Source organism: Vombatus ursinus, unplaced genomic scaffold (assembly GCF_900497805.2).
Source record: "Vombatus ursinus unplaced genomic scaffold, bare-nosed wombat genome assembly UNPS02014179.1, whole genome shotgun sequence".
In the NCBI taxonomy this organism is placed as follows: Eukaryota; Metazoa; Chordata; class Mammalia; order Diprotodontia; family Vombatidae; genus Vombatus; species Vombatus ursinus.
The window spans coordinates 3,654,919-3,672,603 of record NW_020953957.1 but is presented as its reverse complement, the minus strand read 5'-3'; the positions used below and the strand labels follow the sequence as shown (position 1 = coordinate 3,672,603).

The window sequence follows — 17,685 nt, the reverse complement described above, 5'->3', positions numbered from 1 at the left end:
TCAGTGGCTGTCTTGGATTCTCTTACCACCATGAGAGGGTAAAGGTCATTCTGAATGGGTACCTATATGCATAGCACCCAAGCACTCTGACAATGGCAAGCCCATGTTATCTCTCCACTTGTAAATCAACAGTGGAGAGTAGCTGTTGGTAAGAAATGCTCTCAACTTCTCCCCCACTCTCTCTCTCTCTCTCTCTCTCTCTCTCTCTCTGTCTCTCTCTCTCTGTCACTTTCTCTCTGTCTCTCTCTGTCTGTCTCTGTCTCTCTCTGTCACTTTCTCTCTGTCTCTGTGTCTGTCTCTCTCTCTGTCTCTCTCTGTCACTCTCTCTCTCTCTCTGTCTCTGTCTGTGTCTGTCTCTCTCTCTCTGTCTCTCTCTCTGTCACTTTCTCTCTGTCTCTGTGTCTGTCTCTCTCTCTGTCACTCTCTCTGTTTGTCTCTCTCTGTCTCTCTCTGTCTCTGTGTCTCTCTCTCTGTCTCTGTGTCTCTATCTCTCTGTCTCTCTCTCTCTCTTTCTCTCTCTCTTTCTGTCTGTCTCTGTCTATCTCTCTCTCTCTTTCTCTCTGTCTCTGTCTCTCTCTCTTTCTCTGTCTCTGTCTCTCTCTCTGTCTCTGTCTCTCTCTGTCTCTGTCTCTCTCTCTGTGTCTCTGTCTCTTTCTCTGTCTCTGTCTCTCTCTCTGTCTCTGTCTCTCTCTGTCTCTCTCTGTCTCTCTGTCTCTGTCTCTCTCTGTCTCTCTCTGTCTCTCTCTCTCTCTCTCTCTCTCTCTCTCTCTCTCTCTCTGTCTCTCTCTGTCTCCCTGTCTCTCTCAAAAGAAGAAGAGCCCGGGAAAGGAGGGAGCTCTTCAGCCTGGAGGCTTTTTGGTTGTCCGATCTACCTTCTGGGGCCAAGTGATTAACAAAAGGAAAGGGAGTTGTTCGGGAGGAGTGGTTGATATTTTCCCATAAGGGCCTAGAATTTCAACTCAAGCCCCTGTGAAAGGTAAGCTGGGTTTGTATAAAAGCCAGGCCCCTCATTTCCCAAAATTATCTAGACACTCCCCATCCCATTCTTGAGGGTCAAGACAGTAGAAACAGAAGGAATATAAAAATAAGACCTATTTCACTTGGATCCATTGTACTATCTAACCTAGATTTTCCTTGGGGAGGTTACTTCATAGTAGGCCCAGAATCCAGCTTCCCGGGGATAGGGCCTAACAGAGTCTACTCCTGAAGCTGGGCCCCCCACAAATACATCAGAAGAAGTGAGCCTCATGGTACATCCATAGGTGGGGAACCCCATGATGAACTTTTCTGCAGGGACCCCATTGTCTCTCCAGTATTTCACGACAAATACTTGTGGGAACATCCAGCTTGAGACCCAGGAATAAGTTATCTTGCCTTTCCCCACCCTCCCCAGAGGGGAACCATGATCAACTTCATCTACTTTAGCCTTACACTGTTGAAGTACACAAAATCACCCTGGTCAGTAGAGCCCTGATACAGGGGGCTGCTATGCCCTGTGACTGTGTCCCAGCCACCGTGGAAGTCATAGGTCATGACACTGATAAAGTCCAAGAGTCTAGCAAAGAAAGAGTACCAAAAATGTTAGTTGTGGTTATGTAATTTCATGAAGGGGACTTTAGTGATTATCTAGTTGTCTGTCCCATCCAATGCACGCTTCCCCTCGGAACTGGGAGCAAGTGCTAAAAATTGTTATGAGGCAAATTGACACTAAAGGATAAAAGCAGTTCCTAACAGCAAGAGCTCTCTCAGAGGGGAATGGGCTGCCCAGAAGGTACTGGGTTCCTCCCTCACTGGAGGTATTCAAAGAACGGCTGAATGATCAAGTGTTTAGTGTAAGATTGGTTGACACCTACTATGTATTGTTTGGAAAAAGCAGAAGCTGGACAGCCCTGTGTCCCAGTAAGGAAGGGAGGGAGAGAAGAAAGGAAGGGAAGGAAAGAAGAAAGGAAGTAAGAGTAAGAAGAAGGATGTGGCAGAATATAAACTCCTAAAGGGCATGTTTGAAACATAATAGGTGCTTAACAAATGCAGAAGGAAGGAAGAGAAGGAAGGAAGGGAGGAAGAGAGGGAAGAAGGATGGGAGGGAGGGAGGAAGGGAGGAAGGAAGGAAGAAATAGAAAGGAAAAGATAGATACAGAGCCATGATCCATTGGTCTAAATATCTGGTCCAAAGCCTACATAGTAAGCAAGTATAACTAGGTCCCAGTTAGTGCAAATAATGAACCTCAGAAAGTGATCACTTATATTTGAATCACACTATTCAAAGGTATAATTATGTAAAATATGGTCATTAGTTCCAATCCAAAAGAAATATACAGTGTAAATCCAAATAATAGAGCTGATAAATGGGACATATTGTTCACATTAATTAGGACCTATCTAATAGGTCTATCTAATTAGGACCTATCTAATACTTAGTTGAATTAAATTGACTAGTCTAGTTGAAGTTGAAGGTGCCCTGTGATGGATGAGACAATGGGATCAAATTCATGCCCCAATTTAGAACAGGCCATTTGTTCTGTGCCCAACTCACATTCCAAATCTTGGCAATCTCGTAGCCAGCATCAATGGTCCCTTTGCCAGCAGACACAGCTGCTGAGATCCGCAGCCTAGGTCTGTTTATGAGTTGGACCCCAGCCTCAAAAGCTGCTAACATTTCCTGGAGAGAAAACAAGAATGATTGTGATGATAATGAAAGTGTTTGTTCAGGGGTAAAATGGAGATTTCCCCAAATGACCTCGGTTGGCTTGGAAGTACTGCGTTATTTTTAGGAAAACAACCTTCTGAGTAATACTAATAGCTGACATTTATATTGAGTTCTAAGGTTTACAAAATAGATACATCAGCTCATTTGATATTCACAACTACTTGAATGAAGTAGGCACCCCATTTTACATGAAGTAATTGCAGCTCAGAGAGAGTAAGTAATTTGTCCAAGGTCACACAGCTATTGAGTGTCAAAGACTGAATTAAAACCCAGGTTTTTATCCTAACTCTAAATCCAGTTCTTTTACAATGATAATAATAACCAATATTTATATAGCACTTTGGGGCAGCTAGGTGGTGCAGTGGACAGAGCACCAGACCTGGAGTCAGGAAGATCTCAGTTCAAATCCAGCCTCAGACACTTAACTACCTGTGACCTTGGGCAAGTAACTTAACCCCTGTTTGCCTTAGTTCCTCATCTATAAAATGAGGACACTGGAGAAGGAAATAGCAAACCACTCCAGTATGTTTGCCAAGAAAACCCCATGAACAAAGTCCATGGAGTTATGTAGAATCAGTCACAACTGAACAACAGCAAATAGAGCACTTTCCATACATGCTGCCTTTCTAGATGGTACATGGGCGCATGTGGGTGGTAAGGATGCTTGCCCTCTTCCTGCTCTTAAGATGTAAGCTCAGCTTTGGGACCTGAAATATCTGATTAATTGCCTCCAGCATTCTGCTTCCTTTTAGGTGAGGGGCTCAGGGACAAAGGAGCTCCAGTGGGGATAAGTAGCACCAGGGGTCACACTAACCCCACCTCTATCAGAATAGTGAAGGCTGCTTGTCCTCAGGAAGGCTGCCTGGGGACCCTGGGTGCTCAAAGTACGGGTCGATTCCATCGAAGCCATGCTACCAAAAGTATTCAATCACAGAGTCAATGAAAATCTTAGGGTTGCCAGCCATGGCCACCATGGTGGTGCAGCTAGCAAGAAATGTAGCCATAGAACCACCTAGCTAGAAGGAATCTTAGAAACCATCTTGCCCAACTCCCTCCTTTTATGGCTGAGGAACCTGAGATCCAGGAAGAAAAGTGATTTTTTTTTTTTTAATGATCATATAGCTGGTTAATGGCAGACCTGAGACTAAGACCCAGATCTCGCAGAATTCCAGGTCCAGGATACGTTCATTATGCTTCTCCTTTCTCTCATTTTGAACTAAGCTCAGGGGCAGACTACCTAAATAAATCATACTATTAATTCACATTTCTATAGCATGCTAAGGATGGGCCAAGTTCTTTCCTCCCCAGTGCCCCATGGGGTAGTACAAATATTATGATCCTCATGCTTTTCTTATTGGGAAAACTGAGAGATTTCATCAGAGAGGTTAAGCAAGTTGGCTATAGTCACATAGCTAGTAAGTATCTGAGATTCAGTTTAACCAAGGTCTTCTGATCCCAGGATCTTTCCACTAATACCGCACTGCCTCTCAGAGAGATGAAAAGGACCAATATGGTTCCCTGTACTTAATTGGATGATAAAAATCTAAGACAGATGGTTATCCATCCGTTTCTTAAGTCCAATGTTTTTGCCATTCCAGGGGTATTAGTCCTAATTTCACCCCTTCTGTTCTATCTCAGTCTTTGCCCTCTTCAGACTCTCCTTATCCTCAAGATCTTCCTCTTCTTGAGACATCAGAGCTAGCCCTGCCTCCTCTCTCCCCTCCTCCCACCCTCAGGGGCAGGAAAGGTTCTCGCTTCTGAGGACCAAAGTTCCACCCGCCAATAACCAGGAGAGCAACCAGGTTCTTGGTGCTGAGGAGAAAGGAGAGATAGCAGAAGTTAATCATCCCCAGCAAATACCCTGGAAACCGCTCACTATCATATCTCAGTCCTTGAGTTCTGGTGGAGAGGGCAATATACCCAGCAGTGACTTCCCGCCTTGAGAATTCCCTTCCTTAAAGGGAGTAACCCATTTTAAAGAAATGTCCATCTCACTTTCCATAGCAGTAGCTGAGCCTAAGATTAGAACCTCCATGCCTGGGGTTCTCAGCTGGCCAAATCACACTCCCAAAGTGAGTGAGTGAGTGAGTGAGTGAGTGAGTGAGTGAGTGAGTGGGGAAGAGAGCAAGGAGTAGAGAGGGTAGCCCAGAAAGCGCCTCTTATTCTACAACTACAAATGTGCATCTAACTTGATAAAAGCATTTACACTCGTAGTCCAGGGACAAACTCAAGGGGACTCAGTCAGGTATCTATAGAAATCTCAGAAACATTTTTTTTTCCTTTAGCCCAGTTTATAAAAGGATTTAGCCCCTCTTTAAATTAAGAAAAGGAGTAGGTTCCCCATCTGGACCCTATGCGCACCAGGACAGATGATTTCCCAAGATAATGCCCATCCACAGGGCAGGGTTAGGGGTCATTGCCTCTTTCTTCTTTCCTGCCTCAGTCTTGCTGGATTTTACCACCATCATAATACCAAGCAGCCTTGAAGGTCACCTAGGCAAGAAGCAATGCTTGTGATTATCAGCATCTGGGGCCTGAGTGCTGTGGAGTTACATGAGTAGTGTTAAATATTAGTGTTAAGTGTTAAATAAATGTGAAGATTGAAGTAAAGATCCAGATAATTCAGGTAGGGAGAAAAAAATGCCAACCCATTGTTGAGAGAAAAGACGGCTTATCCCACATCACACAGACTTTGGAGTTCCATGTCCTGAGGTTTTCATTCTCTTTCCCTACATTAACCATTTTCATTTTGTCCACATTGACCTAGACTACAGCCCTTGAGAACAGACTGGGGGTTCAGGCTTCCCTCTGATTTACACCTCCCCCAATCTGCCCTCTTCACTCTCCTTCACCCCTCGGTCCCTTCCCCATCTGTCCTTAGAGTTGGCTACTGACCGATCTTTCAAGGCCTGGAATCTTGGGTAGAGAACATCATCATTCCACTCAGAGGGGGCAATTATTGTTACTCATGGCGGCAAAGGCATAGATGAGGTGGGTGCACATGCACGGGTCCACATTCTCAGGCATGTACTTGGCAGGGTCTGGAGGGTACTGGGACCAGTTGGTAAAATAACACGCAAGCTTGAAGGTTGCACCTGGTGAAGAGGAGGAGTAGACACCATGAGTCAAGTGCATCCCTCTCAAGAGGGACCTCCTGGAAAGCAGACTCCCAGATTCTCAGCCTAAGAAGGGCTCCGATTGAGGCAGAGGCTCAGAGGAATTACAGTTGGGAGGAATCTTTAGGATCAGCTACTCCCTCCACAACCACACACAAGGACCACAGATTTAGAGGCAGTTACAATGAATGCTTTGAGCACGAGCCCAGAAATGTGATTCTCTCATGAGAACAAGATTTAGTGACGGCGTAGTTCCAAAATCAACAACCTGCTGAAGCTTTGCAGTTGTCTCTTTAGAGGTGGACTTCAGAAGCTATCCACTCCAACCCCCTCATTGTATAGATGGGGAAACTGAGGATCAGAGAGTTTAAATGACTAGGCCAGAGTCCTGTCCCACTGGCTAATTTCAGAGCTCCTTCCATTGTACCCTCCTGCTTCTCAAGTCAAATGAGACTAAGGTTTTCCCTGGACCTTACCTCCTGTTGACCTAGCAGGGGTGGGGCTGGCTAGTAAGTGTAATACATCTATTGCCTTCTTGGAACGTTTGCTCCCTATATCCAACTGTCATATCGTCATAAAGACTGACCCCCCAAACCTCACCAGAGTTTATCTACCCCTTGTTCAGTACGAGATGCTAAGAACCATGGAGACACCGTAACTCAGGTGCACCCCTCCAAGTGGGTGCTTTCTAGAAAGCAACCCCTTTCTCTCCCCAGACTTCCTTCTGTTCATTGAATTAGGGAGCAGGGGGAGGACAAAGGAAGGGTTCTGATTTTGAGATAGGCTCATGGAGATTGGAATTATAATGAGACCATCTAGTTCACCTCTTATTACAGACAGGATTGCAGATTCAGAACTGTTTAGAATGACTTGAGTATTAACCTGAAAATGGAGGCTACCCCTTCCTCCAGCTCCCAAAACAACCCTGGAGTCCCAGCAGGAACTCAGGGACCCCAGGATCCACCCATGGGCTGCCTGGTGGCTACTGGAGGTGGAGATGAAGGGGGTGGGAAGGCGGTTACTGCACTTAACCAAGCTGCAGCTGCATCAGCAAGACCAGACCTGCTGAACAAAGGAGAAGCCACGACAGTCTGCTTTCCATCTGCTCTGCCTAGGGTGGCCATGGGCTTCCTCTCATATATGAAATAGAACTGCTGTCCTTGCTTTGCAACTCAGCCCGGTGGAAACACCCATCTCCAGGTTACTTCTGTACAGATTATGCTCATTGCAGACCCTCTACCTGTTACTCATGGCACTTTAAAACCCTGGGGAGAAAGAGACCCCCAGTTTCAAAAGCCCTACCACATAGGTGGCTTTGGCCTCCATGTTTTTTTTTTTATCAATCTATACCCACAAACCTCTGTATGCAGGCTATCTACCAGAATTGGTTAACATAGTAATAGAGAAAGCTCAATGATTCACAAAGCATTTTCCTTACATGAACATCCCGTGAAATAGACAAGACCCTGCACAATTGCCTCCCTTTTACAGACTAGGAAACTGAGGACTGGAGGGATAAAGAAACTCATCCAGAGTCACAGGGCCTCCTGCTCTGAGAGGAGCAGCTCCTCAAGCTTTAGGTGGTACTTGCAGGTCTTATTAACACATTGGTGTAGCAACCCCTCCACTCCTCCCATTCTGGGCCTGGAACCCACAGGGGAGAGGCAGATTACCAAAGACAATGAGCCAGGAGCTGAGAGTGGAAGCCACTTGTCAAGCTGGTTATAGAGGGGGATTCTTAGGCACAGGTTAGACTAGATGCTTTCTGAAGTCACTCTCAACTTAGTAATTCTGTGATTCTGTGAAAAGAGACTAAGAAAGAAAAAGTAGAAAAAATAATCTCCTCTCCATTGGAGGACTCCATTCTTCTTACTCAGGATACTGCCCCGGGCACTTGAGAGAGACAGTCAGAGAGAAAGAGACAGAGATAGAGACAGACAGAGAAAGAGATACAGAGAGAGACAGAAAGACAGAGGCAGAGAGGTACAGAGAGACACAGAGATACAGAGACAGAGACACAGAGAGACAGACAGACAGACAGAGGGCACTGAAAAGTCAAGCAGGCAACAGGCACAAAACATCCATCAAGCTAAAAACAGTCCTCAGTCTCAGTTAATGGAGGGAATGGGTAATCCTCCATTTACCCTAATAGTGGATGAGGTATTTTCTGCAGCAGTAGATTTATCCCCCTAATTACTTCTTATTTAGTCTGATATTTCCAAAACTGAAAGTGATTTACAGTTACAAGGTAATAAATACCCTGGTTATAGCAAAAGTTAAAAAAAAAACCTAAGTATTGTTAACAGGATTTTACTGAGCCAGTCTCCAACCTCCGAATGACTTAACAGGCCAGAGACAAAGTGCCAGTAATGAGACAGCGGTTTCATTAATTAGTTTCGTTATGAGAAACAGAGGTGCAAATCGAGAATTCTCCTGATCAGAATTCCACGTTGCTGAAGTGAAGACAGAGATTACATACATAAATCACAAGTGGGAAGGGAGAGGGGAAGGTAGATTACAGACAATCATTCCCAGGGCCAGGGTGGTTTCCCTCGACCAGCCCACAAATCCTACAGTACTAAGGTAGAGGTGTCCTGACATTCTGTGGGAATAACATTGTTCAAGGGTCGTTACTTGGAGGGTCACAGGACCAGAGTTTTGTGACGGGAACAGGTTCTACAATCTTTGATTCGCATCACTTCAGGTCCACAGTCAGAAGGATGCCAGTGATTGTGAGGGTTGTCAAAGGTTTGATTTATCATTTTCAGCTGCATTGTGAGCTCTCTCATAAGAGAGGCAATTTTGAAAAATCAAATCCATTAGAATAGTCATTACGCTTATCATATCGATTATGATAAAAATCATAATTCCTTTCACAGTATCAATTAAGTAGCTAGTTGATAACTCAATTAGTTTAAACTGTAGTCCCTAAATACCTATTTGTTTATCATCCTGTTCATGTACAAGCTGATTGATTGATTACAGTTTCTATCTAGAGAATTTTTGTTTTTTACTTCAACTCCCTAGCACAGCAGGCTAGGTTGAGACTATAGAGATGAGCTGTTTTACCTGCCCTCCTGGTTTGCACCAGGTTCATTGCTCTGAACTTTTCTGTCTTCTCAATAGGTAAACTAGGGTCTCATTGCTTCAATCCCAACTTTCTACCTTTGGTTCTATTTTTGGCTATAGCCTAATGAATCTTCCCCAACAAATGGAGAGGCAAGGGTAAAGGGAATATAAAAGTTAACCAGAGTGGAAACATTAATCTGATATATGAGGGAGGTTTATTCCCACAGAGAAAAGGGAATGTTAAGCAACAAAAGATCATGGCGCTCCCCTTGGAGCAGTCCCACCTCAAGTATCCATATCCCCAATTCAATTGCCAACTGAACATACCATAAGGGAGAGGGGTTCAAGGGAATACCATACCTCCATAACACCTACCACTGAGTAAATCCCCTAACTAGCTCCTAAGACTCCAAACCTTTGCCTCTTCTCTCTCTTCCAAGCATTTCTAAATTGCCTGTTAAAAGGATACACATCAAGATAGTTACTCCCAACTCAAGAGAATACTTGGAGTTGGCTTGTATCAACTCACAGAAAGTTGATTGTTAAATTTTCACTGCAAGCATTTATACCTCAAAAATCAGTGAAAGCTACAAATCAGGACCTGATTTATTGTTTCATTGATTGTCTAGTCTTAAGAAAGAGATGGAGAAAATGTTAACAATGCAGATTAAATGTAAAAGTGTAATGGTTGCCCACATTTGGGTGGGGGGAGCTGGTTGTTAAACATTTACCAGCACAAAATTAGGGTTAGGGTCTTTACCATAACCAAGCTCTAACTGTTCCTAACTTCACTTCTCAGGAGAATTATCATGCTAGTCTTCCACTTAACCTTTCAAAGGAGCCCGACCCTTATTCCCTCTGAATATTTTGAAGCCATCAAGAGAAATCACAGGTTAAACAAATGTAACCCAAGTCCGAAACAATCTAAGTTTTCTCCTCTGTGATTTTCTGGATTTTTTAGACTTGAGAAAAGAACACGAACTGTATGATAGAAGATGGATCATCTGAGATATTTTAATATAAAGGCAGCACCCTAGGATCATTAATGCTAGGCTATAGTGGATCTTTTAAAGAAAGGACAGTTAGCCTTCTTTTCAGAAAACACACCAGAAGATGAGGATGCAGGTGAAAACACACCTGAGATAGCATAGAAAGTGAATATGAAAAGACTCATGATGGAAAATGCTATCCACATCCAGAGAAAGAACTATGGAGTCTGAATGCAGATGAAATCATACTATTTTATCCTCTTTTTTGTTTTTTTCTTTCTTGTGGTTTTTCTCTTTTGTTCTGATTCTTGTTTCACAACATGACTAATGTGGAAACATGTTTAACAGGATTGTACACATATAGCCTATATCAGATTGCATACTGTCTTGAGGAGAGGGGAAGAAAGGGAGGGAGAAAAATTTAGAACTCAAAATTTTATAAAAGTAAATGTTGAAAACTAAAAATAAATTAATTATTAAAAAAAAAAGAAAGAAAGAAAGAAAGAAAGGGGCGGCTAGGTGGCGCAGTAGATAGAGCACCAGCCCTGCAGTCAGGAAGACCTGAGTCCAAATCCGGTCTCAGATCAGACACTTGACACTTATAGCTGTGTGACCCTGGGCAAGTCACTTAACCCCAAGTGCCTAAAAAAAATAATAATAATAAAATAAATAAATAAAAAGAAAGTGAGCGTGAAATATGAGTTTGTGGGACCCAGGCAGCGCAGGGTAGCAGCAGAGACATTAGAGAGACTTTTCAGTGACCATTCAGATTAGTGATTGGCTAAGAAGCAGCTGCCTCAGTGTCTACAGGAAGGAGTGGGTGAACCATTATTCATCAAATAATGAGGCTGCCCCCTTCCCTCTCTTTGTGGCTTTGATATGGGGGATCTCTGATAGTCCTTCACAAACGGCCCCTCAGTTTACCTGTTCCCTCGGACAAATCAAAATTAGGAACTCAGCCCTTAGTAGTTGGAAAGTGGAGATTCCAGACTTTTACCAGAGAACATTATACTCAGCCACTCTAAAGTTTAATGTAGTATCTTTTCTTTTCAATTCTGTAATCTATAACAGTGGGTAGCCCTTATGGGTCACACAAGTAGAAACAGAGATGAGATCAAAGTGGGAATCCAGGGAGAGAGTGTCAGGGCAGAAATGCAATCAAAATAAGTTATAACATTTATATTTTCAACCCTGGACTAAATAAGATGAGGAAGAACCAGGATTAAGGCATTAAATAAGGAACCCCAGCTGGTCTTTTCCCACTATCTCAGAGAAATAGACAGAGGATTCAAGGAAGGCTGAAAGCCAGAGGGACCCAGTTGAAGTCCAAGTAGACAATCCATGTCTACAAATGTGCTAGCAGAAACGCAGGAGTCGGAACATCTGGAGCTGGGAATGCCATGTTAAAATTCCTCTTTGCTAAGATTCCTTTCTTAGCAACAGCTCCAAGCCGCACTCCGTCATGCTAGAAGAATCATGGTTCTCTGGGGACCCAGAATGTCCTTGCATGTGGGCAAAAAAATACTTCACAAAGTTGCACCAATTCCTTCACACGGAAACCGTAAAATGAATTTTAAGTCCTTAAGCACTCATTGCTTACCAATGGAAGGTGGCCCAGATGTATCCTGGATTTTTACAGGAACCGATCTTGAATTCATTATATATGAGTTGGTTCTATGGTGGGAAGTGATGAGGGCACCCTCCCAGGGATATGAGATGGGGAAGATACCAATATCAGGGGATGGTGGACAAGCTCCCCCATTTGATTTGATGAACTTACAGGATAATGAACCTTTGGGGCATCTACTGGCACCACCCCATAGAGAGAGGAAAGGATAAACATTTATTAAATGCCTTTTACATGCTAGGCATTGTGCTAAGCGCTTTGCAAACATTATCTTCAAGTACTAATGGACCACTGGTACCTTGTTGGGAGAACAAGGGACTTGTCCCAATTAAGCTTCAAGTGCTAGAGCTGTCTCCAAGATGATCTGGTGAGTTAGGGCTCTGGGAAGAATGAACTCTCGTCAGAGGAGTCACCCCACTAATAGCTAATATTTATCCAGAATTGTAAAGTTTGCAAAGAATTTTATCTGTGTTATCTCATTTGATTCTCCCACAACCTTGTGAGAGGTGGTATTATTATCCTCATTTTATAGATGAGGAAACTGAGGCTGAACGAAGTTAAATACTTAGCCAGAGTCACACAGCTAGTATTTGAGGCAGGATTGGGACTCAGGGCTTCCTGATTCCAGGTGCAACATTTCTATTCATTGTGTCACCTAACTGCTAGATGGTTTTCATCCTTTTTTGCCTTTTCTCTTGTGCCTCTCTTCTAGAGTAGAGAATTGGGGGTGTCTCTCTCCACCTCCACCCCAAGAGCAGGAAGCACATGCCCAGCTTCATATCCTTGTCCAGGTGGCTTGAAAGGTGAGTTCTTGGACTTCAAATTCCTGGCCACTTTCTGCCTTTGTTTCCCTTTCTGGGCATAGAACTCGTTTAGGGGTAGAGGTTAGGATATCACTCCTATCTCAGACGGCCAACAGGATTGGGGGGCGGGGGGGCAGAGAGAAAGCTTTAGTGGGAACAGAAAAACTACAAGGCAAATTGACCCTTGGGACATCTACTTCCCCCTTAACTCCCCTGGAGAACCACCCCGAGGCCTTGCCCTTCCACCTGGTGACCCCTTTGCCCAGACCACCATCTTATGAGGGACCCCAGCCATGGTCACAGCATTCCTGACAACCCACAGACATATCTGGGCTTTCCCACCTATTCACGAGCCACCTTGAGCACTCCATCCTCCCTTCCCATATCCCCCCTGCTCCCCAGATCCCCTTTATGTATTATCTTTCTCTATTAGAATGTAAGTTCATTGATGATAACTGTTTTTTTAAACACATATTTGTATACCCATTACTTTTCATAGCTGCACACATAGTTAAGTGCTTAATAAATGGTCTATCATCTCTTTATTATCTACCATCTATCTTTCTATCCTTCCTTTCTCTTCCCCTCTTCCCCTCTTTTCCTCTGTCTGTCTCTCTCTCTCTCCCTGTCTCTCTCTTTCTCTGTCTGTCTCTCTCTCTCTCTCTCTCTCTCTCTCTCTTTCTCTTTCTCATAAGCTCTCAGAGCTAAGAGAGGCCTCAAAGGTCATTGAGTCCACTACATACCTGAAGTAGGAATCCTGTCTTTAACATTCCCAACAAGTGGTCATCTAGTCTGTACTTGGACATCTTTAGTAACGGGGAATGGGCTGCCTCTTGGGGTATCTCATCCTACTTTGAGGTGGCCCTAATTTTTAGGAAACATTTCCTGTCTTACATTGAACTCATGTCTGTCATCCTAAAGCTTCCACTCATTGACTTACCCTAATTCTGACCTCTGGGGCCAAGCAGAGCACACATAACCTTTCTTCGGAGAGGCAGATCTTTTTGTACTTGAAGATTGTGTCTCTTCTTTGTTTCTTCTTCTCCAGGCCAGATACCCTAGTTCTTTTGTTTTGTTTTGTTTTTGTTATGGTTTTGAATTCTTCAAAATCCTGGTCACTCGCCTCTGGACACGTTTCACTTTGTCAATAGTTCTCACACTATCTTGTCAATGTCCTTCTAAAAATATGATACCCGGAGATGGACACAAGATTACAGATGTGATCTGACCAGAACAAAATACAATTGGGTCGCCCTAATTATGGACACTGCTTTTATTGTGGGAGCCTATGATGGTATTCAATGTTTTGGCAGCTATGACACACTGTGAACTGTCTCCCTGCTTAGGATTACAGTAATTCACTGACCCTTGAAAACAATTCTTGCAAAGTTTGGATTCAAAAAAATCTCATTAAGAACGGACCAAGCAGAGAAGGGTTTTAGAGGAAAGTCTGATGTGGGATAGTCAGACCAGGCCTCTTCACCCACTAGAGGAGTAGTGATCTACAAATAAGGACAGCTAGAGCAACTAGTGAATAACTATGACTGCTGTCTCTGATTCCAAAAGAATTCCATCATCCCCTCAGTTTAACCTTATACTGGTGTATTCAAAGCAGGGGTTTGCTGGTAAATGTTTAACAATTGGCTTGGGGGGGGAGGGGAAGTGCGTACATGACACACTTTCAACTTTATTTGCATTATTAACATTTTCTTCATCACTTTCTTAAATCAAGACAACATACAAAATAACATAAAAAGCCCTGATTTGTAGTGTTTGCTGGTTTCTGAGGTGTAAAAGCTGACACTGAAAATTTAGCCATCAATTCTCTTTCCAGCCAGTTCTAATTGACTCTAACTCACCCCTGATTCAAAGGTACCTGAGATCTGGCTGTCTCCAGGCTGTTCTAGAGGCTCCAGCTCTTCTCCTCTACCCCAGGGTAAAACCATACTACCCTTACTTACTATAAGCCAGGGGTGGGGAACCTGCAGGCCTCAAGGCCACTGATGGCCCTCTAGGTCCTTGGGTGTGGCCTTTCCACTGAGTCCAAGTTCCACAAAACAAATCCTTTTATTAACGGGATTTGCTCTGTGAAGTTTGGATTCAGTCAAAGGGCCGCACTTAAGGACCTAGAGGGCCACCTGTAGCCTCGGCCAGGCTGCAGGTTCCCCACCCCTGCTAAAGGCCATTGACAACTAGTCTGCTGCCTGGATAGAACTGGTTGCCTGAGGTAGGGTTATCCATGGGGCTTTCCTTTCCTCAAAGCAGGCCAAAGCAAGGATTCAGGAGAGCAGGGAAATCAGGGTAATTAGGGTACTCATGACGAGTCTCTCTTGTATGAATTTGTCTCCTATATTGGCTTGTTTACTATTATTAGCCCTATGAGACATAGTGTAGCGTACTGGATAGAGGGACAGCTCAGGAGTCAGGGTCCAAATCTGGCCTCTGAAATATTACTAAGTTACCCTGGGCAAGTCACTCAACCTCTTAATTCCCCCCCCCCCCCAAGCAACTCTCTAGCTATATCTATACAAAGACATACATAACTATAGGATCACAAAGCTGGAGCTCATTAGATTGTAAGATCCTTGAGGGCAGGCACTGTTTTTTGCCTCTTTTTGTATCCCCAGTGCTCAGCACAGTGCCTGGCACATAACAGGTGTTCAATAAATGTTTATTAATTGACTGAGCTGAAAGCCTTCATAATCTAGTTCAGGAGTTCTCAACCATTTTTGTGCCATGGAACCCTTTGTCTGGCAAAGCCTATGTATTCCTCAGCAAAATGTTTTTAAATGCATAAAATAATACACATAGGATAACAAAGAAAACCAATTATATTGGAAAATAGTTATCAAAACTTTTTTTAAAAGTTCATAGATCTGAGGTTAAGAACCTCTGATCTACTCCAAGTCCCCCCATTTTACAGATGAGAAAACTGAAACCCAAAGAGTGTAAGTGACTTGCCCAAGGTCACATGGTATAAGTTTTAAAACAGATGCCAATCCACATCAGTGGAGGGAGTTTCCTCGCCTGGAAGAAACCAATTAAATCATAAGTCTGGTTTAAAAAAAAATCACCCCATAGTTAGAACAACTGAAAGGCTTTATTTCAGAAATATTTCTGAATTTAAATCTGTAAACTGACCTGTTCAAAGGCCAAAGTTATTGAAAGTTTTACATCTTATTACATGAGGTAAGAGAACGTTACATTCAAAACCATTGAGAGGAACATGACTGGTCTGGGCAAACTTCAGACGGTCTCCATAGGCAGCCTGAGAGGAGACGGAGAGAAAGGAGGCTAGCCGGCCTCTAGTCTAGGCAGAATAGGCAAAGCCAACCCTGTTGTTGGCGATGTCATAAACAGAATAGTATTCCTTGAGGAAGACATCACCTAGAATCCACAGAGGCTGCCCACTGGTGGAGGGCAGAGAGGTGGCCTTGATCCCCAGCCGGTAGTAGCCATTGTTCTGTACAACGAGAAAAGGGAAAGAATTAATGAAACCCGGATCCTTTCCTGGATAACTTCCCCATTCCATGGCTCCCCTAGCTAGACCTCTGAGGCCTTGTTTATCCTCAATCAGTCTCCTCCGACTGATTCCCCAGAGCTGCAGAGATGTCATCTGGGGCAAAGAGAGGGTTACCTTGGCTCTCCCTCCTCCTTAATCCCTGACAAGCCTCGGGGATGTATACTTACACTGAAGACATAGGCAGAGGGAGGCAGAGGGACCTGGGACCCGTTGATGACAAAAGTGATGGTGGGCACACCCTGGATGTAGTTGCAGTTGACCACAAACTATGGAAGGAATAAGCAGAGCAGATGTGGGCCTTGGAGCCAGAGTATGGCACTACCCACCCATTACCCCCATAGTGGGTCATCCTGTCAGATTCCCCATCCCCCCACACCCAGCACCTTCAGCAAAAGCTATCACTGACTTATACTGTTGATTCATAGGAAGACTAACCCTGAGCTTCCCTTGCCTCTAATCTCTAAACAGGGTCCCAGCCAGAACTCTGGAATTTTTGAGTGTGAAAACTGGCTGTCATAAACACAGAGGGGCACTGTCCGACCTCAGAGACCTCGAGTTTAAACAGAAAAAGGCACAGGAATACACACTCAGACATCCCCAAAACTCACATCACCTGTATCACATACAAATATAGACAGACACATAAAAGGTTATGTCTTTCTAATTGCAAACCAAGGTTTGGACTAGCAACAAACAGAAGGGATTTGGTTGACCCAGGTTTCCCACAGCAATGGAGTAGGGGAGCACCTAGCCACCTTCCCTGCCATGTGCTTCACAAATAACACAGGCCTGAGAATTAGTTTCAGAATTGGAAGATTCTTCAGAGGCTGCCTACAAAAACCTGCCCCGGAGCAAAAATCCCCCCTACAACATTCCCAGCAAGAAGCAACCCAGCCTTCTCTTGCCGACCTCTGGAGACGGAAACTCATGACTTCCTAAGTCCTCCTAGTCCACATTTTCCCCTTAGAGCAAGTCAAAAAATCCTCAAAGTCCCCCCTGTTCTGGTCTCTAGGGCTGAGCAGAACTAGGCTAGTCCTCAAATATGTGAAGACAGCAATTATTTCTCTCCCTCTCCCCCTCCTCCATTCTCATCCTCCTCTCTTCTCTAGTCTAAAAATCTCACCATCTTTGTGAAGTAAAAGGAAGATATTCCCCACTAGTACCAAGGAATCTCTTAGTACTGCCTACTCTCTGTCTCTCTCTCTCTCTCCCATCCTCCCTCCCTCCTTCTTTCTCTATTTCTCTTTCCTTCCCTCTCTTCTTTCTTCCCTCCTTCTCTCTCTCCTTCTCTCTGTCTAACCACTCCTGCTCATCCTCTTAAGGGCTGGATCAGATCCCTCCTCCTTCATGAAGGCAACCCTGACCCAGGTTCTAATCCCAGTGTGGCCACTCGTGAGCCATGAGACCTAGGGCAAGTCACCTGACTTGGTCACCTCCTCTCTCTCTCTTTTCCTTCCTCCTTTCTCTCTCTCTCTGTCCCTCCCTCACTCCTTTTGGCTACATCTCTATCTCTCTGTCTCTCTCTCATCCTCCCTCCCTTCCTCTTTCTCTCTCTCCTTCCCTCTCTTCTTTCCTCCCTTTCTCCCTCAGCTTTTCTCCCTTTTCCCCTCCTTTTCTCTCTCCTTCCTTCCCTCCTCTTTCTCATTCTCCTCTCTCTCTTGTCCTTCCTCCTTTCTCCCTCTTTCTCTCCCTCCATTCCTCCCTCCCTCTTTCTGTCTACATCTGTCTCTCTGTCTGTCTCTATCTCTCTCTCATCCTCCTTCCCTTCCTACCTCTCTCCTTCCCTCTCTTCTTTCTTCCCTCTTTTCTCTCTCTGCTCTTCTCCTTTTTCCCTTCCTTTTCTCCCTCCTT

At 44.2% G+C, this 17,685-nt stretch overlaps 1 protein-coding gene across 1 annotated transcript in view; it reads right to left on the bottom strand.

Moving 5' to 3' along the window:
* Window positions 1-15,468: 15,468 nt before the first annotated feature.
* Window positions 15,469-17,685, bottom strand: part of LOC114041773 (gastricsin-like) — a 13,790-nt gene continuing 11,573 nt past the window's right edge. The window contains 2 exon segments of the mRNA XM_027860400.1: window positions 15,469-15,774; window positions 16,002-16,100. Of these exon segments, the coding sequence (XP_027716201.1) occupies window positions 15,622-15,774; window positions 16,002-16,100 (252 nt within the window). The 3' untranslated portion in view covers window positions 15,469-15,621.